Source organism: Clarias gariepinus, chromosome 24 (genome assembly GCF_024256425.1).
Source record: "Clarias gariepinus isolate MV-2021 ecotype Netherlands chromosome 24, CGAR_prim_01v2, whole genome shotgun sequence".
Lineage (NCBI taxonomy): Eukaryota > Metazoa > Chordata > Actinopteri > Siluriformes > Clariidae > Clarias > Clarias gariepinus.
The window spans coordinates 20,473,419-20,499,203 of NC_071123.1; the positions used below are offsets into that span (position 1 = coordinate 20,473,419).

General features: G+C 41.4%; 1 protein-coding gene across 1 annotated transcript; it reads right to left on the reverse strand.

The window, feature by feature from the left end:
• Nucleotides 1-1,442: 1,442 nt before the first annotated feature.
• On the reverse strand, nt 1,443-15,738 carry LOC128512623 (uncharacterized). Its single transcript, XM_053485976.1, has 8 exons — nt 15,559-15,738; nt 12,896-14,167; nt 11,697-12,649; nt 11,096-11,100; nt 9,879-10,835; nt 9,120-9,368; nt 8,829-8,900; nt 1,443-5,053 (listed from the first exon to the last, which is right to left on the reverse strand). The coding sequence occupies exons 1-8, from the start codon at nt 15,736-15,738 to the stop codon at nt 3,780-3,782; spliced, it is 4,962 nt and encodes a 1,653-aa protein (XP_053341951.1). The 3' UTR covers nt 1,443-3,779.
• Nucleotides 15,739-25,785: the final 10,047 nt, after the last annotated feature.

Consider the following 25,785-nt stretch of genomic DNA (forward strand, 5'->3'; position numbering starts at 1 on the left):
TTTTGTTTAAATTTTGACACTTATGAACCCGATTTAAAAAAAATGTCACTTGCACTTGAGCATACTGTATGAAAAATATAAAATTTTAACTTTCTTCATTATGATTTATAAAAAGAATTATTATTCTTATTATAGAATTACACAACACTATGTTGTGTGCTGGGTGTAACACAGTGGTGTCTTAGACACACAGGCTACATATGTTGCTGCCTAAGACCTCACCAGCAGGGGGCCTCATGGAGCAACATGAATGTATATTTTTCTTTTCATTTTTAAATTCTTAAAAAAATCCCATATCTTTTATATACTTTTCTTTTTGTAATCATCACGTGATGGTACAAATCTATTTATAAAACAGAAATCAAGTTCGCTAAGGATTTTTTTTCTTTCTATTTTTGAAACCATAGAGATGATCCAACACCTTGTAATGTGTCTTTTGTGCTTTGTCTCTGGTTTTAGGCTCATTCTTGCCATGTGGCCTGTGAGTTCCCTTATCAGATACAATATTGTGCTTAATTGATACAAATACATGATTAATCTGTACCTGGAAATAACACTGATGCTGAGGAAAGGCATTTTTCCACAAACTGCATATGTTACATGAATAAATGATTCCTGAGGAGTGCTGTGCTACTTTTTATTACTGATCCTTTTCTTTGAAGATTCAGTACCCAATATAACACACACTGATTCGTTACCATAAGGAACACCAGAACATCATATTACTACAGAGATAAAGACACAATTATTTTACTCTGTTGTTAATCAGTAACAGTACAGTCTCAATAAAGGCCTCAAAATCTAATAGACAAGAGACACAAACCCAGCCATGATGTACTGTAATGTAGAACTCAGTGTCCAATTCCACTCTCTGTTTCTTCTTTAGCAGATCACTTCAAATTTATATATTTAATCTTCCTCAGTGTTCTTTCATGATAACTAAAACTAATTTGTGAATTAAGAATATTAAATAAATCTACATTTGGAAAATAAAAGCACCATACTTACAGTAATTATAAGAGATAAAAAAACAGTTTTGAAAACAATGATCATCTAAAAATGAAGGATGATTTCATAAAGAAATGGTACAAAATATGAACAAAATGTGTAATTTTATTGAGATCATAGCACATGAAAGCCATAAATGGCTACAATATGGCAGTGTTGATCAGTGATGCGAAATACATTCAAATTATGTCGAATATGGATTTGCAGAACTGCTCAGACCGTCCCAGCAAAATGTATTTTCATGGTTTTAATGAAAACATCGCAACACAACACAGGCAAACAAACAAACAAATAATGGACAGAAAACATCTGTAAAACCATCAAGCGATCTGAACTTACAGTAAAAATCTGACACTCTCTGACACTTTTTGCTTTGTTTAAAATCAAATTTATTACAAATTTTAATTGTCACGTACATTTATACACAGTCATACACAGTATGATATGCAGTGAAATGCTTGTATGACCGGCCATGACCTAAAATAAAATAAAATAAAAATTGTTCAAGTCTGGTGATTGTGCTTCTAGCAGCAACTAGTGTTTTGAGGATGTACCACAACATGAACTGTAAACATAAATAGATAAAATGTTCATCTATATTTACATAGTATTTTGTCAAAATTCTATAGTATAAAAAGCATTGATCACATTGAGGTGTAATAAGATTTCTACAGTTTGTAAAATGTTTAAAATGCCCCACCGCCAACACTCGCTGGGATACGTAAAGAAGAATCTTACTGTACAGTCATGTATATGTGACAAATAAAGATTTACTTAAACTTTTATATATACACATTATTATATCATACACATTTATAGCCAATTAAACATAAAAAATAAACTCTATCCATACACTATACATGCTGGTTAAGGCATTTCCTTGCAGAGTTTTTGTAATGTAAAAGAACAGTTTGTTAGCTTATTAGCTCCTTTCATTAACCTTATGCTAATATCTCTTCTCATTACGTCAACCATCAGGGCCAGATTGGGACTCTGATATACCGGGTATTTTTCCAGTGGGCCAATGCAATTCGGGGCTGATACAAATTATTATTTTTCTTCATCTTCTTTTTCTTCTTCTTCTTCTTATTGTTATTATTATTACACTTATTGATTAATTAAAAAAATAAACGGAGAGACAGGGACCCATTTATTCGTCTGCTGACAGCGTAAGAGACTGCTGCAGTCACCTCCTCTTCATTGTGCAGCATCATCAGACGGGTGTAGAAGAGCAGGTTTAGAGTCATAGAGGAGAGCAGGAGTGAACTGTAATCGATGATGAGGGCCGGAGTGAAGGGCAGAATGAGGAGGAGCAGGAGGAGAGAGAGCTGAATCAGTAGGGAGGAGCTTCAAGATAACATGATCTTATTGAGAGGTAGCCTATCCTAGTGTGTGTGTGTGTGTGTGTGTGTGTGTGTGTGTGTTTTAAAAATCAACATAAGTTATATACTGGGCATCTATAAGTAAGAAAATTTTATTTTTCTCCCATCCAGCTCTGTCCACTGTCTCTGGATTGCACACTTATGTACTATTCACACGGGATTAGTATTATTTGGGACCCTCATGTGATTTAGAAATTACCCCCCCACATCTACATTTCATGTGGCACATTCGCATTGGATAAACGAAGACTGCGATTTAACTCAAATTTACTGACTTATCTCTTGAATATACTGGAAAATATCCTGAAAAATGTGTGTGTGTGCGTGTGTGTATGTCCATGCATATGCAGACTGTGTGTGAGACAGAGAGAGAATTTATGAATGTGCGGTTAGATGGATAAAAAAAAAGAAGAAACAAATATAGTTATCGTGCCCTGTGTCATTGACATTTCATCGGGTTAAAATCGAATGACTGGAGCATTATGACGTCAACCTCCTCGCTTAATTACGCATTACTTTGAATCAACTATTGTTTGGAAATATTATTACAGGTCTACATTTACATTTAGGCATTTGGCAGACGCTCTTATCCAGAGCCTGGGAACCTGCGATCGTCTGAACCATAGTCCAATACCTTAACCACTGAGCTACACCAGGTCTGACTGTATGATATATGAGTGTTTATTGCATCCTGGGCACTGGTAGCTCAGTGGTAGGTGTTTCGTCTGCCATGCGGAAGGCCCGGGTTCGATCCCCAGCCACTGGATGTAGTGCCGGTCCCAAGCCCGGATAAAATGGGAGGGTTTCATCACGAAGGGCATCCGGCGTGAAAGCTGTGCTAAGTTGTTGTGCGGACTGGTTATTCTGCTGTGGCGAACCTTTTGCCGAGAGCAGCCGAAAGACCAACAACAACAGTGTTTACTGCATCCTGCTAAACATCTCATCAATCACTTTCTAATCAATATGTTTGCTTTTGCTCTTCTGATGGTTTTCTACTTTCTCCTACTGCACATTGTATTGTTGTATGGTATATAGTAATATGACAAAATACTCTCAAAACACTCTAACGAATTCTTCACGGAAGATTAATAAAAAGGCACGCAGCAAAGAAAAACCTTAAAAAATTGATAGATAACTTCACCAAATCCTGGTCAAATCACAGACATGCTGATTCACACAGAACTAATATTATCACAGGACCTCAGTGTTCGCTGAAATATGGTAGTTCATTTGCGGAGGAATTTTTACTTTACAAATTACAGACATGGCCGATTCACAAAGGATTAAGATCACAGACAACCTCGAGGTCCCCAGGTAATACTAGTCCCGTGAGAATAGGACATTCCTCTCTGACTGGGTGAGTGTCTGTGGCTTTATGAACTCTGTTATTTAGTGAAAGAATTCTTTAAATTTCTGAGAAATTCCCTTCGATGCCTCTCCTGTTACACCTGCTCTCTCTGACTCTGAGCTGCTTCTCACAGTTTTCTCATAAACCTCTTCAAGCACATTGTGAGTCTCTGTGAGATCTGAAAGTTTCTCTTTAAGAGTCTCCAGCTCTCGGTTCTTCTCCTCCATCTGACTGCTGAACTCTTCCTGCATCTTTGTTTTTGAGGCCAAAATGTTTCTCTGGAGTTCAGGCAGGATGATCTTCATGAAGTTTCTCTCTGTCTCCATTCTGACCTTTCCTTCATACACCTCCCTGATCTTCTCCATCTCCTGTTGGTGCTTTTTTTCCATTTCTGTCCTTCGATCTACCTCTTGTTTTAACTCCATCTCAAGTTCTTTCTTTTTCTCTTCATCTCTCTCTTCTTTCATCTTTCTCTCCAGTTCAGTTGTTCGATCATTCAGTTGTCTGATGTCTCCTTCATGCTCCTGGATTATTCCTTCCATTTTTCTCAGAGAGTCCTGCACCTCCTTATCTTTTTTTTCCTTCACTTCCATCTCCTCTTTCATTCTTTTCTCTTCTCTTTCTTTCAGGATCTTAGTTTCCATCGCTCTAATCTGAGATTCTGTCTCCAGGTAGATCTCACTGCTGTAGAATTTCTCTCTGCTTTCTTCCACCATCTTCTCTATATTCTCCAGCAGCTCTGAGACCTGAGAACCATCTCCACTCTCCTTAATGTTGAGACAGTGAAACCTGTTCCCACATTTCTCCACTAGTCTCTGGACCTCCTGGTCTCCTGATTGAATAAACTCCTCAATGTTCTTCTTCTGAAGTTCTTCAGTAACACTGAATATAATCATGGTGTTTCTCAAACATCTCTCTCCAAAAATCTCCTCCATTTTCTCCAGCATCCCCCTCCCCTCCCCTGTAGACTGCTTAGCAGGTATTACCAAGAGGAAGGCGTGGGGTCCTGGAGCAGACAGATGGACACAGAGTCCCACGTCCTGTCTCAGCTTCTCCAAAGAGAGTCCAGGAGAGAACCAGTCAGGAGTGTCCACCACAGTCACCTTTCTCCCAGCCACCTCCCCCTGTGTGCTCTCACTCTGCTGGGTGGATGTAGATGTAACTGTAGATGTAGCAGCCTGGTTCCTTTCCTTTTTGCTCAGGATGGTGTTTCCTGCTGCACTCTTCCCAGACCCCGTCCTCCCCAGCAGCACCAGCCTCAGTTCTGCTACAGGAACCGACACAGGAGAATGTGGACTAGAGGATTCTCCACCAACTGAAAATGAACAAGATTAATCATTTAATACAGAATCACTTACTGCATTGTGGTGATTATGTTGTTCTCTGGAGTATGTTGGAGAACTGATAATCCATTCTTTAGGTAACTTGTATCAAATTTATCATAGTCAGCTCTTTCTATATGCTCACAAATTGTGTTACATAAGTAACACAAATGTTACATTTTGTGTTTCATTTTCACAAAATGAACAAGTCACTCCCCAGGAGGATTTACAGTTGTCCAATTGACTGGGACAACCTCAAAATATATCTGGGCAAGTTTATTTCAAAAGTATTTGTCCGACCTGGCAAATAATATGCTGTAAAACGTACTACAGTGAAACCTCAGATTGCGAGTAACGCGGTTTGCGAGTGTTCCGCAAGACAAGCAAATTTTTTTTTATAAATTTTGACTTGGAAAACCAACAAGTCCTGATTCACGAGCAACAAGTATCATGTATTACGCATGAGCTTCTTGTTTTGACGCCGAGCGTCACGTGATCACAACTAAGCCAACATTTTTTCTCTCTCTTGTGCTGCGGAATTGTGGGTAATTGTCTCCCCTGCTGGGTCTTAGTGCTTGTCTCTTACTGGTATAATCAACATCCGTGCATGCGTGTACTGTTTACTATAACACTGTGACCACGTGTGTAAGTAAAACATATTTTATTTTGTGTCTGTATGCGTGTGTGTACAGCGCTTGTGTAAAGCAAAAGCAAGTCTCATTAGAGAGGTTAAAAATACATTTTCTCTCTCTGCTCAAGGTTTAGCCTGATCTTTGCCTGCTCTGTGTGTCTGTATGTGTGCGCGCATCATTTGACACCGTGCCAGGCACACACACACATACACACCTCCTACTTTTCGCCTTCACAGACACACACAAACACTTTTTCGCTGCTCTACACTGAAACACTGCTCTGTCGCGATTCTTTTCAAATGTAAAGTGCAGGTTAATTCGTTTTATTTTTACTTTACAGCAGTGATTCCGTTAGTGTGTCGCTAAATCAAGTGTCATTAGAGCGATTTCTTGTTTATTTTCCGATAAAACAGTGTTTCTCTTGTGTGAGTGAAAAGAGTGGAGGAAGGGTAAACTGTAAGACGAGAAGAGGGAGAGGGGAGATTACTTTAGATTTACACACACATACATACACAGTGCCTGCGCGCACAAATGGAAACACTTTTTTTAAGCTAAAGTGAAGGTTAATTTGTTTAATTTTTACTTTATATTTTGTATTTAATTATTTTTATGTATTTTTTGGGGGGCTGTGGAACGAATAATTTGATTTTCCATTATTTCTTATGGGTTCCCACTTCCGGAATGAATTATGCTTGTAATTCAAGGTTCCACTGTATATAAAAAATAATTGTATATAATTTTTGCAAAGCCTGGTATCCCACTTTTAAAATATCCAATTATTTTGCTCATTCCTATGGGCGCATAACTTGCATTCACACTCACTGAGTTGCACTCACTCTTAGTGTGTAGGTTGTCAGGTGAAACCTTCCGAACTCAGATAAAAAAAGTCAAATAATATTAATACTAAAACTGATACAGTAGCTTAATTATATACTCAGCAAAAAAAGAAACGGCCCCTTTTTCAGGACTTTGTATTTCAACAATAATGTTGTAAAAATCCAAATAACTTTACAGATCTTCATTGTAAAGGGTTTAAACAATGTTTTCCATGCATGTTTAATTAACCGTAATCAATTAATTAACATGCACCTGTGGAATGGTCGTCAAGACCTAAACAGCTTACAGAAAGTAGGCATTTAAGGTCACAGTTCTAAAAACGCAGAACACTAAAGAGACTTGTCTACCGACTGTAAAAAACGCCCAAAGAAAGATGCCCAGGGTCCCTGCTCATCTGCGTGAACGTGCATTAGGCATGCTGCAGGGAGACATGAGGACCGCTGATGTGGCTAGGGCGATAAATCGCCATGTCCGCACTGTGAGACGCCTAAGACAGCGCTACAGGGAGACAGGAAGGACGGCTGATCATCTACGCAGTAAAAGACCACGTGTAACAACACCTGCACAGGATCGGTACATCCGAATATCACACCTGCGTGACAGGTACAGGATGGCCACAACAACTGCCCGAGTCACACCAAGAACACACAATCCCTCCATCAGTGCTCAGACTGTCCGCAATAGGCAGTCCATGAGGAGGAGATGCACTGCAGTACTTCAAGCAGCTGGTGGCCAAACCAGATACTGACTGGTACTTTCGATTTTAAGCCTCCCTTCATTCAGGGACACATTGGGAAACATTTTTATTTTATGTCTTATGGTGTTGACTCTTTTAGTGTTCATACAAATATTTACACATTAAGTTTACTGAAAGTAAAAACAGTTGAAAGTCAGAGGACGTTGCTGAGTGTATATGCAAAAACTTTGTTTGGAAATAAAATTGACCTACATTTTTATTACCTCCAATATTATTACTACTACTACTACTATTATTATTATTATTATCATTATGTTTGTTGTTGGCTACTATTTAAAGTAAAAGGTCAGTGTCGCAACACTAATAATTGCATCTTGAAAGTTAATTTGACAATTTGATTAAATTATTGAACATTTGATTGTCATTTTATGTTACAGCAAGTTGAATTTAACACTAATTTTATCTCTGCACAAATGTTCTATAAGGAATAAATGAAAATAAAATTATTTGGCTCTGACAAAATGAGTCTCATTCATCTTCGACACAAATATACAATGTAAAGCATAACAATCCACTTGGGTAAATCTGAGTGGTACATCTGTCCCCTTTCCCCACACGGCCATCATGTGGCCATAAACTGTACCTGCCTGTAAGTCTTTTTAAACATGTCTAACGAGTCAGCTGACCTCAATTAAATTCAACCCTGGAGGGACAACACACATGGTGTTTACTGCGCTTGAATGGACGCCATTTTGTCTTAAAGCTGTTTTTCACTGTATTGGACTGTGAACTCTGTTTTGTTGAGGATTTTCTGAATTTAAGATTACATTTACATTTACGCATTTGGCAGACGCTCTTATCCAGAGCGACTTACATTTTTATCTCATTATACACCTGAGCAGTTGAGGGTTAAGGGCCTTGCTCAAGGGCCCAACAGTGGCAACTCGGTGGTTGTGGGGTTTGAACCTGGGATCTTCCGAACCGTAGTCCAGTGCCTTAACCACTGAGCTACCCCTACCGATTATTCACCATCAGGACAGATTTACAGGACAGACATTTTCTATCATCGTGCTCCCGAACTGATTCATTGAAACCGGTGAGGCTGACTTATTTCTATCGCACACACACACACACACATACAATATACTGGACTTAAGATATTTCGTACATTTATTTACACACTGGAAATATTGTATATATTGTATGACAATAAAGCAAATGTTCATGTATATTCCTAGCTGATGAATAATTATTTTACCCACTTTGTCCTAATTTGGTCATTTCTAAGTCCCTCCCACTAGTGATCTTTCTCCTTTAACAGCTACAATTCCATTTCACACAAACAAAAAGGGCAAATCCTATTCTGTTACTCTGTTCAGGATCCCTGGATATTTACAGATATTTCGCTGTTATCTATTAGATGTTTTTTTATTTGTGAATGATAATATTTTATGTCAGTTTTACACAATATTGATCTTTTTACTGTAATCTAATTATAAATGTAAATGTCTACATCTGCCTGCTGTGTCTCTTTATAGTCGTCTCTTTTACCCCTAAACTAGTGTTGAGTTACACACTGAACAACTAACATTAATCACTTACATGTAGGACGACGTCCCTCCATACTGTTTCTTCTCCTGATTGGTGCTGCTGAGTCCTGAGTCTCTCCACTCACTAGGAAACATCAGAGCCAGTCAGTATGAGAGAGACATTCTTCTATAATTAATCACTTTCACTGTTTAAATTACACGTCCTTACAGTAGCTGAAGAGTTGCATCATTAAGTATCATTACAGTATATTTCATGTCCTTACATATGATTTATTGAGTGTAGATTAATATTTCAAGTACATTTTGAAAAGCTTTAAACTGCTTACTGTAACATATTACTCACTATGTGGATGTAACCCTTCCTTGCTGTTTCTTCTCCTGATGGGGGCTGATGGTTCTGGATCTGTCTGTTCCTGCAGCTGCTTTGTTTTCTCCTCTAGAAGTCTGTCTTTCTCCTGAAGCTGTTTGTCTTGTTCAGTTAGTTTGTTTTTACTGGATTCCAGTTCATTCTCCACACTCTCCAGTTGTCTCTCTTTGTATTTCAACTCTGTCTGATTCTCCTCTAATGTCCTCTTTGTTTTCCCCAGTTCATCTTTCACCGCTCTGAGCAGTGTGTCCTTCTCTTCCAGTGTCTTGTCCTTCATCTGAAGCATTTGTTGATTTTCTGTCAGACATTTGTCTTTCTCCTGAAGCTGTGTTTCTTTCTCACTCAGCAGTTTGCTTATATTCTCCAGTTGTGAGATTTTCTCCGCAGCATTTCGCTGACTCTCTTCTAATTTTTTAATTGTTTTGTCCATTTCAGTTTGTATCTGTTTGAGACATGTCTCATTCTTTTCCAGTGCAGCATCTTTCATTTGCAATATTTGTGATTTTTCAGACAGATGTCTGTCTTTCTCCTGAAGGAGTTTGTCTTTCTCCATCAGTTTTAGATTACTGGATTCCAGTTCATTTATTACACTCTCCAGTTGTCTCTCTTTGTCATTTAACTGAGTCTGATTCTCCTCTAATGTCCTCTTTGTTTTCCCCAGTTCTTCTTTCACCTCTCTGAGCAGTGTGTCCTTCGCTTCCAGTGTTTTATTTTTCATCTTAAGTGCATCAGTACTCTCATTTAAAAGTCTGTCTTTCTCCTGCAGCTTTTTGTCTCCCTCCTTCAGTTTGGTTTTACTGGTGTCTAACTCTTTCATTACACTCTCCAGTTGTCTCTCTTTATCTTTTAACTGAGACTGATTCTCCTCTAATGTCCGATTTGTTTTGTATAAATCCTCTTTCACCTCTCTGAGCAGTGTGTCCTTCTCTTCCAGTGTCTTGTCCTTCATCTGAAGCATCTTTTGATTTTCTGTTAGGCATTTGTCTTTCTCCTGAAGCTGTTTGTCTCTCTCCATTAGCTGTGTCTCTCTCTCAGTTAGACGTCTCTCTGTCTCTTCAAGCTGTTTGTTTTTTTCTGATAACTCAGTTTTCTGTTGCTCCAGTACGATCATCATCTCCTGTAGTTGTCTCTTGTCATCCTGCAGCTCCTGTCCCAGTGTCTCCACTTTGTTTTTACTGGTTTCCAGCTCTTTATCTGTGTTCTTCAGCTGTGTTTCTTTCTTACTCAGCAGTTTGTTCATATTCTCCAGTTGTGAGATTTTCTCTTTAACTTGTTCAGTAGCATGTTGAAGTTTATTATTTGTTTCCATTAACACTGCGTCTCTCTCAGAAAGAGTCTTCTCATTAGTCTCTAAACGTTCTTTTAGAATCTTCAGCTCTTCATTTTTCTCATTTAATTCTTTCTCCTTCTCCACAAGTCTGTTGTCCTTTTCCTCCACTTGTATTTGTGTCTCCTGTATCTGTGTGTCTTTCAGTTTCAGTTGTTGATCTCTCTCATGTAGAGCTCTGTCTCTCTCCTCTAGCTCTTTACTCGTCTTCTCTAGTGTTATATTTGTATCTTTGAGTTGTGCGTCTTTTTCCTCGATGATCTTCTCTCTGTTTCTCAGTTCTGTATCTTTGTTCTCTATTTGTCTTTTATAATCCTCCAGCTGTTGGTCTTTATGTTCCAGTGATTTTAATGCTCCATTCAGTTCTTTAAAATATTAAGCAGAAGAGTGAACTGAATGATTAATGTGATCATAATCAGTCATCAGTTACAGAAGTACAGCTTGTTATGACTAAAGCCAAATTTACAATATTGTGGCGTTTTTATCGCCTGAAAGGATGGTGGAGAGACGAGCGAGCTTATCTTGCTGCCCAATGCAAATGGCTGGGAGTATTTTATTTAAGCACACAATCTCACAACTCAAACACATGAGACGGCTTAAATGAAGAACACCCTATCACACATACCCTGGCTGAAGCCACTAAACCAAACACCTTTCCCCAACACGGTGAACACATAAACAGTCCCTCCCGCAGAGCATGATGGTTATTACCCGAAACCCCGCCCACGCCACATTGCCCCCACCCGAGCTGTGACCGTCCCCGGTCACCATGGCGAACTCAGTCTAGCAGGCGTGACGGTGGGCGGCGCTGGCGTTGTGAACGCCGGAGTCTTTTTGCGGGGGAAGGCGGGGCACAGCCCTCTTCCTGAGGCGGACTGGCCTCCACAGAGCTCGATGTTTTGCTGACGTGGGGCTGGTAGGGAGCGAGCCGGTCCCGGTGGAGCACGACCAATCGCGACCGCCCCGTCAACCGCACCCGGTAGACCACATCAGAGAGCTGTGCGACGACCGTGCAGGGGCCCACCCAGTGCGACATCAGCTTAGGTGAGAGCCCCCTTTTCCTTCCGGGGGAATACACCCAAACCTGCTCCCCAGTAGCAAAGTCGCGCCCCCGGCTGTGGGTATCGTACACGCGGCGCTGCTTAACCCCGGCGTCCGCCAAGTGTCTACGCGCCAATTCGTGGACACGAAACAGTTTGTCTTTCAATGAATAAAAATAGTCCAACCCTGGTTTCGTGGGTAAATCCACTTGAGGCGGGGGCCCGAACACCAGATCCACAGGCGTGCGCAACTCGCGACCGAACATTAACGCAGCTGGCGTCAGTTGCGAGGACTCCTGCACCGCTGTGCGATACGCCCAAAGCACGAGAGGCAAATGCTCGTCCCAATCTTTTTGCCGGTTGCTGGTAAGCACGGCGAGTTGGGTGGTGAGTGTTCGGTTAAACCGCTCCACGAGGCCGTCACTTTGTGGATGCAGGGGCGTGGTGCGGGTCTTTTTCACCCCGAGGCGCTCGCACACCGCCGCAAACACCTCCGCCTCGAAGTTACGCCCCTGATCACTGTGCAACTGCTCCGAGGAGCCGAATCGGCTGAACACCTCATCCACCAGCACTCGAGCCGTGGTGGAAGCGCTCTGATCCGGAACAGCGAACGCCTCCGGCCACTTGGTGAAGTAATCCATGGCCACCAGCACATAACGATTCCCGCGATCAGAGATGGGAAACGGCCCCAGAATGTCCACGCCCATACGTTCCATGGGCGCCCCCACCCGAAAGTCTTGCAAGGGTGCTCGCGAGCGCTGGGTAGGGCCCTTCTTTGCCGTGCAGACATCGCATCTGTGAACAAAAAGTTCGCTGTCAGTATGACAACCCGGCCAGTAGAACCGAGCACGCAACCGCCGCAGTGTCTTAGTTACCCCAAAGTGTCCCGAACCCGCGTGCCCATGAACCATCCCCAGCACACATGCCCGCAAAGTCCGCGGCACCAGCAGCTGAAAAGATTCACCAGCGCCACACGGCCGTTCCCACTGGCGGTAGAGTAAGCCCCCCCGCAACGCTAGTCGGTGAACCTGCGAGTGGAGAGCTTTTTCTTCGGGTCCCAGGTGGGCGATTGCGGCATAATCCGGTCTCTGGCCCGCGTTAACCCAACTTAATACCCGCTGCAATGCCGGGTCCTTCTCCTGCTCGACCATTAGCTGATCGCAGTCCATCTGTGGCACAGGCGAAACGACCACCGGCGATGGTGTAGGTGCCGCAGTGACTCGGCTGCACGCCGGCTCGGACGGCCGATTACCGACGGGGGCTTCGGAAGACTGCGCAGGGAGAATGTTCTGATTCACGGGGGTCGGGGTGTGTTCAATGTCGTGACCACCCACACGCGCTTCAACCCGCTCGCAGTGTCGACAACGCTCCTTGCTGCACGGCCGGCGGGATAACGCATCGGCGTTAGCGTGCAATTTTCCCGCTCGGTGCTGAACGGTAAAATGATAGTCTTGCAACCGTTCGAGCCAACGCGCTAACTGCCCCTCGGGCTCTTTAAAACTGAGCAGCCACACCAGCGAAGCGTGGTCGGTCCGCAGCAAGAAGGATTGCCCGTATAAATACGGCCTAAAATGCTTAAGGGCCGCGACGATCGCAAGCAGCTCGCGCCGCGTGACGCAGTAATTCTTTTCCGGCCCAGACAACGCGCGGCTGAAGTACGCGACAACACGCTCTTTGCCCCCGGCAACCTGAGACAGGACGGCCCCCAGCCCTACATCGCTCGCGTCCGTGTCGAGAATAAACGTACGAGCTATATCAGGGTATTCGAGAACGGGCGACGTAACCAGAGCTTCCCGTAACCGGGTGAACGCACGCGCGTGCTCCCTGTCCCAGCGAAACGGCTGGTTCTTTCTCGTCAGCGCGTGCAGCGGGCTGGCGATCGTAGCAAAATCCCTCACGAACCGGCGATAGTACGACGCTAACCCGAGAAAGGTGCGCAGCTGCGACACATTTGACGGCTCAGGCCAATTCTGTACCGCGGCAATTTTGGCTGGATCGGTGGCAATCCCTTGAGCGCTAATGACGTGTCCCAGAAAGACAGTTTCTTGCCGCAACAACTGGCACTTTTTGGGATTGAGCCGCAAATTCGCCCGCCGGATAGCTAGAAACACCTCCCGTAGGTTAGCTAGCGCGACCGCGAAATCCTTGCCGTGTACCAATAAATCGTCTAAGTAGACGACACAACGGTTGCGAGGGATCTCTGCCAATACTCTCTCCATCAACCGTTCGAACGTAGCGGGAGCGTTGCAGAGGCCGAACGGCATGCGCCGAAATTGCCATAGGCCTTGTCCGATCGAAAACGCGGTTTTGGGTCGTGCTTCCGGGGCGAGCTCTACTTGCCAATACCCGCTACGCAGATCCAACGAGCTAAACCACGCCGAGCCCGCAACGTGTTCCAGCGCATCATCTATTCGCGGTAATGGATAAGAATCCTTGCGCGTCACCTCGTTTAACCGCCGGTAGTCCACACAAAACCGCCACGATTCGTCCTTTTTACGCACCAGTACAACGGGTGCAGACCACGGTCCGGATGCTGGCTCTATAACGCCCGAGTCGGCCATCTCACGCAGCTGCTGCTCGGCTATAGCTCGTTTAGCTAACGGGAGGCGTCTCGGATGTAACCGAACAGGAGCGGCGTTACCCGTATCGATATGGTGCTGCACCAAATCGGTATGCGTGCACTCGCGCTCATCCACTGCGAAAATATCGGCGAACTCGTGCAAAATGGACTTCACGGCGTCGGTCTGCGTCTGATTTAGCCCTACACTGCTACGCCGCATCAGCTCGGCCATTATTCTCGCTCGGACAGCTACCGGATGTTTACATGGCGCGTCCACCGGAAGTTCCGCCCCGCTGGTGCGTGCTACTAACTCGTCCGGCCGCGCTTTGGGCACTAGCAACCTAGCTAAACCGAAACTACCACGCAGAGTCCTGTCTGCGAGATTCAGTACCGCACCCCACCTTTCCAAAATGTCTAATCCCAAGATACAATCATCCTCGATATCCGCCACAAAGAATGGGTGAAAAAGAATGATTGCACCTACTTGTATTCGCACTGTGCGACAGGCCCGTATCCTCAAATAACTTCCCGACACGGTGCGAATGTTCACGGCCGGGTCCGGCAGCACACGACCGCGCTCTCCGCGCTTCAACAATCCCCCGCGCAGCAGCGAAACTGTAGAGCCGGTGTCCACGAGCGCCCGCAGCGAAACGTTGTCCAGGCCGCAGTCCACGTAGACCCCCGCGCGATTTCCGACACGTCCCGACCGGAAGTTAAATCCGGCAGTTGGGGGAACAAAGATGGCTGTGGGAGGCGGTTTCCCCTCGGCGCCCCCCGAAGCTAGTTTAACGGCTGCTGGGGTACGCTGTCCTCCGGCCGGAGAATGTTGCAGCGGTATCCTTGGCCTCGGCGTTGTTGCGGGAACTCGCCGGCCGGGTCGAGGCCCAGCCGCGACGGGTAGCCCTGTCCCCGGCTAGGTTCACCTCCCCAGCGGCCGCGAGCCACCGAAGATCGCTCGGCTCTCTCGCCGTGGTGTTCTCCCAAGATGGGCTCGGCGCGCTCAGCCTCGCGCAGCGCCTCGGACAGCGACGCCGGTGCCGCTAACCGGAGGTGCTCGCGAAGGCGGTACGGCCGGATTCCCCGAAGAAACGCGCGACGAGCTAGCTCTTCCTGCTGGCCGTGTCCGAAATCCGGGTAGCCCTGGCGCGCGAGAGATCGCAGGTCCATGGCGAACGCCCCTAGTGGCTCAGAGGCGCTCCGCACGCGGGTTGCCAGCTCCTCGCCCGCGGCCTCGTTACGGTCTCCTGCGCCGAAACGGAAACAGAGCGACTGCTGCAGCTTTAACCAGTCGTCCCGCTCATCAGCCCGGAGGTCTTGCTACGCCCGCAGCGCGTCACCCTCCAACGAGAGGGCCACCCGGACGGCTGTTTCTGCCGGGGACCAGCCCGCGAATTTGGCGGCTAGCTCTACCTGGGCGATGAACGCGTGGGGATCGCCGGCGCCGTTGTAGGCCGGCAGGCGCAGCTGTAGGTCGCTTCGCTGGCGGACGGGGCACGGAGCTGTGGCTTGCTCCGGTGTCGGCACCACGTCACTGGAGGACTCCTCCCCGAGGTCTAATACCGGGACCTGGAACGCGCCGCTCCGCTTCGGTCGCCGCTCTTTGCCTGCACTAGCCCCATCAGGGGGGGTTTTCTTTCTGCGCAGCTGCTCCGCTACTCGGCGGCCCATTTGGATCCTCCGGACTTCCTCCGGGGTGCGCTCCAACTCGCGACTCTCCATTATCCCACTTCTGACACCAAATGTGGCGTTTTTATCGCCTGAAAGGATGGTGGAGAGACGAGCGAGCTTATCTTGCTGCCCAATGCAAATGGCTGGGAGTATTTTATTCAAGCACACAATCTCACAACTCAAACACATGAGACGGCTTAAATGAAGAACACCCTATCACACATACCCTGGCTGAAGCCACTAAACCAAACACCTTTCCCCAACACGGTGAACACATAAACAGTCCCTCCCGCAGAGCATGATGGTTATTACCCGAAACCCCGCCCACGCCACAATATGTAATTATTTATTAAAAAAACTAAAGTGAGCAATTTAATTAATTAGAAACATTGACTGATTGATTTTATTATAGTAAAACCAGGGAGGTACTTTACACTCTTACTTATTATAATATCATCACATTTTATTTACCTAAATGTAGGTCAGTTTAAATATTTAAGGCATTAATTTTAATTTCTGTATAATACATGCTTTAGAGCAGGGGTTCTCAACCTTTTGAAATTTAGGGCCAACAATAAAGAAAACGCATAACATAAAATAAATAAATAAACAAATAAATAAGACTGTAATGTGTTTTGCCACCGTCAGCTGTAACGACTAAAATAAATATTCCATTTCCCACTAGTGAGACACCTGGACTTGCTTGGAAATAAGGAGATCAAGCCTAGGTGGGACCGGTGAGAGGCTGACATGCAGAGTAGCACTCAATGTTGTATTCAGTTTGTTTTGTGCTTTTGATTTCCTGACAGTCACAGTGGAAACTCTGACTGATATAAACAGGTGGTTGTAAAAGGGAACAGAAATGTGATTGTCCATTTTGACGGATGGACACTGACTGTCAGGTTGTATTCAGAATGAATCAAGGTCAACTTGTTTAAACTGAAGCTTCAGCCTGCTGTCTGCTGATTCATCCATCAGTTTATCTTCCAACACAGTGGACAAAATCATGTCTTCTGAAGCAGAATCCACAGATAAAGGGTCCAAAAACCAAACAATTCTTTGTCGTCTGTCCACTGAGAAGTAAATCTGCAAACTTTTGTGACAACAGAGTCTAATGCTGGGTTATACTGGATATGTTGACATGAGGTGAGGCTTCCAGACTTTCACTTAGGAGTGAAAACATCACAATCGTCCCTCCTTGACTCTTCTGTTGCAAAGAATAACTTCTCTTAGTTCTAAAAGGTAATTAGGCGCACGTCCTCTTGAAAGCCATTATATTTCAGTGGTACAAGGACTGCAGATGATCTGCATCTAGTCTTTCACACAGAGCTGCACAACACCTTGAGTTCAGTGCATTTTTATAGATAAAGTTCACCATTTCCAAAGACACGTTCATGACGTCTAGACATGTTTATGTCTAGACTTTCCCTATGTACAGTAAGAGACAGTGTGACCACTTGGTGTCAGGGCATCTTGGATCTGTTTTACAACACCACGATGTATTCCTGTCATCATCTTAGCTTATTGTCTGCTTATAGCTTATAGTGTAAACACCATTACAGTATTTCCAATCAAGCCCTTTTTTATTTAAGAAATCATCAACGTAACTCATAACATTATCTGTAAGCCACTGTTCTTGTGTAAAGCTCTTTGCAAAAATAAAAATCTTCATGCAAATTACTGTCCATGTGGAATCTAACAAAAACTAACAATAAAGCAGCGTTGCTAACGTTAGTGAACTTGTCCCCCTGTATTGCAAATTATTGGCGTGTCTTTATTCTTTCCACAAGTTGACATTCAATGTCATCACTCATGAGAACAATTCTTCTGCTCATGGTGTCAGTAGACAGTGGTATGGACTGAATTGTGTTTGCTACACAAATCTTAACCGTTATACAAAACAAGCTCCATCTATATGAGCAGAAACCAAATAACTATCTTTCAACAACGCTTCTGACTGCACTGTTAATATTGTGATGACCTTCTGTTGTGCCAGAAACACGACCCTTTTCATTAGGAAATTTTCTTCTGGCTTCCCAACACATCTTGGGTGCTTTGTGTTTAAGTGTCTCTGAGCTTTGATGGTTTTTTAGCTTCATTTGACATGATTTCAGAACATTCAACACACTGCCTGCCACTATAAATACACAATTAATGTATTTAACATCACTGAATACATTACAGCACATGTCTTGAGCATTCACTAGCACAGGTTTATCTCCCACATCATAGTTTTATTTCAAAAAGTTCTCAATTTTGTAACTTCAAACATTAGCTAGCGGTTGGCAAAACATTTGTCTCTATCTGATGATGTGTCCATCGGCACTCTGATATTTTAATGTAACAGTACAACAGCCACGCCCCACTGGGTGAGAACGCCAGCTTTAGAGCAGGATGTCAAACTCAAATCACACCCAGTACATGTAAGCATTATTTAACATTATTTATTTATTTATTTATTTATTTATTATTTTTTAATATATTTCTCTGGTAATTAACATCTATTAAACTAGGCATTGAAAGTAGGGCCGAGTCTTAAAAAAGAAAAACAAAGTAAACAAGTGTTTGAAATATCAAGTAATAACTTTGCTGTTTTTTTATTTATTTATTTTTTGTTTGTTTGTTAGTTTTTTTTCAAACTTAAAAATATCTAACATTAGGAGACTCATGGAGAACTCACACAGGACTGTCTCTGTTAGGAACTGACATGTACTTAGTCTCCTGTCTCTCTCTCATCTTCTCTTTTCCCCAGCAGGCTGTATTTATTGCTCTGTACACTGGGTGATGTGTTTCAGATGTGTTTCAGGATTTGGCATCAATCACTGAATCCCATTTAAGGTGTGTTTGGACCCAGCGCCTTGAGTTTAAAACGTGTGACTTAGATTAATTCATAGTTACAGATAATATTACCAAGTTTTTACTCCTCCATAAACACTTTCTGTGTGCTTTCTCTATAATATTTAAATAATGTTTATAATAGAGAATATAATAATAGAGAGTGTGGGAAAAAAGGTTGTGAGTTTCAGATGCTTACTGGAGATCTCACTATTGAACACTTTACTGTACAACACATGATCAGGTGTGTTTACTTTTGTAACTCCTTCCACACTCACCAGTCAGTAGAGCCGAGATCTTCATTTTCATTCTCTCATCTTCTGTCCATTTTCTGTCTCTCTGTGGAAGAGAATAAATCAGTGTGAAGGTTTTATACCTGACTCCATACTGTATGTAAATAAAGTGTTAAATAAACATAAAGTGTTTCTCTGTTCACATCACTGTGTGTGTGTGTGTGTGTGTGTGTGTGTGTGTGTGTGTGTGTGTGTGTGTGTGTGTGAGAGAGAGAGAGAGAGAGAGAGACAGGTGATATTACTAACACTAACCTGATTGTTAAATGAGAAATAAACATCCTGCCCTCTACAGGAGAATCAAGTGTTTGGATCTGTTTATTATTATTATTATTATTATTATTATTATTATTTTGGCTGCAATATATTGTGTTTTCACACAATAACACAATATATTAATATACTTATGCATGAAAGTCAACTGTCCCAGACATTGATATCATTTTTAAGGACAATGTTTGTTAGCTGACTTATACTTTCATGACAGCCATGATTAAAACACACAACACAATTCAGACACTGAGAGTTTGTCATGGATTTGTTCTCTGAAGTGACATTAAATTTGCCCTACAGATTTTAATAAAATGGTTTTAAGTAAATTAATGTTGTTCCTGGTGTTGGGTCTCTACACAGATCCTCATGTTAAATTAAATATGTATTAAAACCTTTTTATGTCTCTATAAATGAAATTTAAGACGTGTGTGAAGGTAATAATTTATTTAGCTTGTTTTTTTTTTGCTTTATGATTTATTTTGTTTATGTTTAAACAAATTGTTTACAATCATATCAATAATTATGACATCAGTAATCACAGTAAATTGTTAACTGTCATGTTTTCCCTGTGTGTTCCTGTTGTGTGTGTTCTGTAGGACTTTCATGTTCATGTTTGTTCCAGACTTCAGTTCCCAGTATGCATTGCACCTCACATGTCAGTCACATGATGTTAATTGTGATCACCTGCACCTTGTTTAGTTTAATTAGTTTGTCTATTTAAAGTCGTGTTTTAAAGTCTTCTGTTTAGAATCCTAATGTATTTTGTTTTGTTTGCTTGTAATAGCTTTAGCATTAGCACAATCATTAGCATTAGCTCTTAGTTTGTAGCCGAGCCACAGCCATAGTTCACATGTGTTTAATGTATAAAGGAAAAACTTTTTTATTTAACATATTAATCTGTACTTGCATCCTGCCTGTTAAATGTCATTAACAAACAGCTCAATGTCCATGTTTCTATTCAATGTGTCAGTCGTGTGATAGTTTTTCTAACCATCACTGTGAGCTGTAACCATAGTAACCCATCACTGGGTAATAGACTTATTATAACAATTTAAGATGTTTTTAAGCTGCTAGTATCAGTAAGAGATTTATGAACATTAATAGTTTAGTACAGTTTACTCACCTGATAAACATGGATGTCTTTTACTTGATCATCTGACAAAAATACAAAGAAAGTTTGATTAGATTCCTAAAAATGCTTTGGTAATTTTTGTAAATGTCTCTGTATTATATGGAATAGTATTAGATATAAACATTCTGTGTCTGTTCTCAGTAAATACGTTTTGTCCTGCATTAGTTTGTCTCTCTTCTGTTTCTCTGCTGATTTTGGAAAAGAAATGGCTTTAGCTTTATCATATTAACTCTGTAAGAAACAAATTTACTGAATCACTCACTCACATTCTGTTATAATCTGTTTCATGCACTATTATCTAGCGTGGACTCTCTAACTCACTTCTCTCACTAAAGTTATATACAGTACACTACCTGGACAAAAAAGAAAAAAAAACAGCAAACTTTATAAAAAAAAATATGATCTAAAAAAAACATAAACGAACGTGATCAGATATCAAACACTTAAAAAAGTTAAATCATAAAAAAAATCCTCAGAAATATTACATCAGAAATCACAGAGCTCACAGGATTGGGACTAAACAGCTGTGTGACTATCAGAAAACCACTTGTTAATGAGGCTAATCAGAACAAAAATAATCTAATTAAATGTACTGAATGACCAGGTTATTACATCAATACATCATTATTCTTCCCAGATGTCCTGGACATACGCTGGGCTCTGTGAGCATGAGGAAGCATTTATACACAGGAATTATCCACCACATTACACACCATGAACAAAGCATGTGTTCAAATGAAATATTAGTGTGTGTGGCTTTTTGTGAGGCCGGGCAGTGAACACTACAGTAATATTAGTCAGACTCAGTAACATTATAAAGGAGTTATTACTATAAAATTACAATCAAACAAAAACCTTCAGCTTTGTATCTCTCAGTATCAGTGTGTAGGTCAGATGTGTGTGTGTGTGTGTGTGTGTGTGTGTGTGTGTGTGTGTGTAGAACACTAATGATAAACTAGACAACAGCATGATGAATGTTCTGCCAGCGATCACAGTCTGTTGTGTTCACTACACTATGCTCATGATGCTCATATATCTATGTGCTATTGCACTCTGAACACACAGCACAGTCCAATCTATTTCATCTGCACAATAAATATATTATTCATGCAGCATCAACACATCACTATCAGAGAAAAGACTTTATACTCACCCTCATCATCATCCTGTGAAAGTAAATAATAGAGAGTGAAGATTTAATGCATGATTACAAATGTGAATTGTTCCATGTGAAAATGTGAAAGTAACTGTTACTCTGGTTAAAACACAGCTGATGTGTGTCTTAATAAAAAAGAGGAAAACTAGACAACAATCAGTCATCACACACAGTAAATCTGTATAATGTAGCATTGTGCTAATATACCGCTAGTTCCCCTTAAGGAACAGAAATATCTTGTGATTTATTGGAAAATACTATTTTCTGATATCTGCATGTATTTACCAATATACAGTATGTCAGTATATGTGCATTTCTCCCTGTGTATTTTAAATCTATAGTTAAATATTCTGTAATATATCTATGTGCTATTGTAGTAGATAAAGGAATATGTTGCGTGGTGCGGTATGGAGAGCCGCACCTCGAGATATTTTGATGTTTATAAGAGCCCTAACAAAGGGCTTCAGAGGGGGTGAATGAAACTGTAAGGGACTGCCCCTAGAGGGCACTGTGGTTGTCATTTATTTTTGTTCGTAGTTTTGTTGGAAGACCCAATTTCACAAAAGGCACCTCGGTCAGGTGAGGAAGGAGTTCACCTGCGCCGAGGCAGCCAATTAGAGACGTTATAAAAAGCGGTTAGTTCTGGGAAACTGGGTCGAGCATTAACACTGTCTAGTGGGCATTTGTTTTGGTTTTGTTTTGTTTGAATTCAGTTTTGTGTTGAACTGGCTCTGAGGGCATGTCTTAAGTATGTGACTAGTGTCCTTTTGTTTTCAGTCACTCCTATTTGTGTCATCCGTGTGTCTCTAGTGTCTTTCCCCTTTCTCTAGTGTATCTCCCTGCGTTTAAATCAAAGCTTTAAGCCTGGGTCTGCTCTACGAGTGGTGTGTGTGTACTGCTCATAGGAGCAGGTGTGAGAGATTCGCTCATATGGAGCGTGTGTGTGGATGTCGCTCATACGGAGCGTGGGTAAGTATGTGTGCGTGGGTGTGAGAACTTAAAACACAAAAATAAACAGAGCTCCACCAAATACACGAGAACGGATGGGTCTCTGATAACTAAAAATAAACTTTAGATCCTCTCTGGGCCTTCACACTTACCGAGCATTTATAAAAAAGACAACTGAGGTGTTTTGCTCTCTCTCCCTCTCTCTCTCTCTCTCTCTCTCTCTCTCTCACGTCGGTGTCTTAGGGAGACACAGGCTGGGTCTTTGCCTCTCTCCCTCTCTTGAGAACGCTCTGTCTATCTTTCTTTCTGCCTTTTTTAAATATTTTTATCTTTCTTTCTTCCTTTCTATCTTTCTTTGGCCCTCATACCGTACCGGTGCTACCTTAATGATCGCATGAAGTGCGGAGGTATCAGACCCTAAATAAACACACCGCCAGGTGTTTTGCGTTTACACTAATTACGTTACCGCAACGTTGCCTGGCAACCGCGTGTCTACCTGGCCGCGCCTCGGCCTGTGCAGAGTATTTATGTGTGGTTCTGCCCCTCGTGAGACCCGTGTTACAGAATATACAGAATATCAGAACACAGTTATGACTGACTTCTTATAGAAATAAAAAAAATGCTGATATTGTACTTGGACACTTGTAAAATATATTTTTTAATCTTATATGATTGTGTATGCTTTTATATCCGTACTTAAATCCTGAATTAAAATCCAATACATCTGAAAAGTTTATAAAATATCAGTGTTTATCATTAGTGTGAAGTCGAGTTATTTACTTACCCGTACTGAAGGTGTCGTGTGAAACAACAGAGAGAGAAATGTAATGTTAGATAAAATATAATGAGAAAAACTTATGATTTACAGTCAGAATATCTGCTACACAATCTTCACTCTGTGCTTTTAGTACAAACATGTTCAGCTATAATTTGTATGAAATCTAACAAATCAACATGAACATTTTTTTGCCTTAAATAATAAATGAATAACATGTGTGTGTGTGTGTGTGTGTGTGTGTGTGTGTGTGTGTGTGTGTGTTATTGCTCTCTGAACACACAGCACAGTCCAATCTATTTCATCTGCACAATAAATATATTATTCATGCAGCATCAACACATCACTATCAGAGAAAAGACTTTATACTCACCTAACCGGTCCTGTGAAAGTAAATAATAGAGAGTGAAGATTTAATGCATGATTACAAATGTGAATTGTTCCATGTGAAAATGTGAAAATGTGAAAGTAACTGTTACTCTGGTTAAAACACAGCTGATGTGTGTCTTAATAAAAAAGAGGAAAACTAGACAACAATCAGTCATCACACACAGTAAATCTGTATACTGTAGCATTGTGCTAATATACCGCTAGTTCCCCTTAAGGAACAGAAATATCTTGTGATTTATTGGAAAATACTATTTTCTGATATCTGCATGTATTTACCAATATACAGTATGTCAGTATATGTGCATTTCCCCCTGTGTATTTTAAATCTATAGTTAAATATTCTGTAATATATCTATGTGCTATTGTAGTACATAAAGGAATATACAGAATATCAGATTCCCACTTCCTTTAATTAAAAACACAGACATTTATCAATGTAAAAAACTGAACAGATAACAGAATGATGTGCTTTGCTACTGCCTCGTCTATATATTGGTTACGACAGCATATGATATGTCGCAGTAGACTTGGGAAGATGTGTGATCTCGTTCTGTTTTTCTCTCTTTCACTCCTAAATCCCTCTCTCCTATTATAGAAGTTTTATAAATGAAGTGAAGGACTTCTGTTCTCAGTTCAGTCAGGTTGTCTTTATGCTGTGTGCATTAACATGACTTACTACTGTTAGCTTAAAGAGACTAAACGCTAGGCCGAGTCAACTCTTCAATGCTTTTTCACAATATGGTGTGATTGTTATGCAGAGCGAGTGATGGCAATTATTCTGTCTACAAGCACTGAACACTGTTAAAGCTCTGATTTATGTTTATTGTGAAGTGTCAGGAAATGTCATGTCACTCTGTGTTTCAGTAAGAACACAAATATGAGTCACAGCTTATAAAAATAATCCAAAAATACCGATATGTTACTTGGACACTTGCAGAATAGACAACTGTTCCATCCAGAGGAATCCTGGGAAATGTTATATTTTTATTCTTATATGATTCTGTATGAGATTCTGATGGAGTCTGGCAGTGGTGTGTGTTATATGTTACATGTTTGTTGTGTCTTTTACTCGACATGGTAAACGTCTCTGTCTACATTATTGCAGTGCAGTGGGGTTACACACAGGTGCATTGTGGGAAAGAAGCTGACTGATGAAAGTGGAATCTCACTTACTGATCAGAGTCCTTCACATAAACATCATCTGAAAATAGTTTTATTTTTCAATTTGATTCCTAAATTAAAATCTAATACATGTGATAAGTTTATAAAATATCAGTGTTTATCATTAGTGTGAAGTCGAGTTATTTACTTACCCATGCTAAAGGTGCTGTGTGAAACAACAGAGAGAAATGTAATGTTAGATAAAATATAAAGAGAAAAACTTGTGATTCACAGTCAGAATAGCTTCATTCTTCGCTTTTAGTTTAAAGATGTTCAGCTAAAAGTTTAATATTTATATTAAAATAACAACATAGTGAATAATAAATAATTCATAATTAAACAATTAAATACTCGGTTCAGTAACACACATCTGTGATCAACTGGTGAATAAGACACTTCATATCGAATGAAAATGCTGAGCATCACCGCGTTCATTCACATTTCTATCTGTATCAGGAAAAAATTATGGAAGTTACAGCTTTAATAATTATTATTAGAGTTATTATTACACAATTAATTAATTCCGTTTCCGGTGGTGTTTCCTCCTGAACTCTGAATAAGCAGCTCATTCAGTCGTCATTAGATTTGCAGAGAAAATTATTGTTGAAAACTTCAGTCCAGTGAGACTGCTATGTGCAGTGCCTTACTTACATGAGTGATCTCTGCCTAAAGCTCAGACCAGACTATTGAAGACTTCTTCACTTTTCCAAAGTCAATAATATTCAATAATGGAGTGCGAGGCTTTAACTGTAATGCCACGTGCAAATCCACAGCCCACTACACACACACACACACACACACACACACACGCACACACATACACACTGCTCTCTCGCGATTCTTTGTAAAGGTAAAGCGCAGGTAAATGTGTTTTATTTTTACTTCATATTTTGTATTAATTATTTTTATCTATTAATTTTTTTGGGCTGTGGACCGAATTAGTTTTCATTATTTCTTATGGGGAAATTCACTTTAATTTACGAGTGTTTTGAAATACTAACACACTTCTGGAACAAATTAATGTTCGTAATCCAAGGTTCCTGTAGATATTTATAATCTTTGTAAGAGTGCGCTTCACTTGTAAGAG

Coding starts and splice junctions, on each gene's coding strand:
- LOC128512623 (XM_053485976.1), bottom strand. CDS start 15,738: ATGGGCCGCCGAGTAGCGGAGCAGCTGCGCAGAAAGAAAACCCCCCCT. Junction 14,168..15,558: donor AAGCCACAGCTCCGTGCCCC/GTCCGCCAGCGA, acceptor GATTTGGTGCAG/CACCATATCGATACGGGTAA. Junction 9,369..9,878: donor AGACAGACTTTTAAATGAGA/GTACTGATGCAC, acceptor GAGCGGTGAAAG/ATGAACTGGGGAAAACAAAG.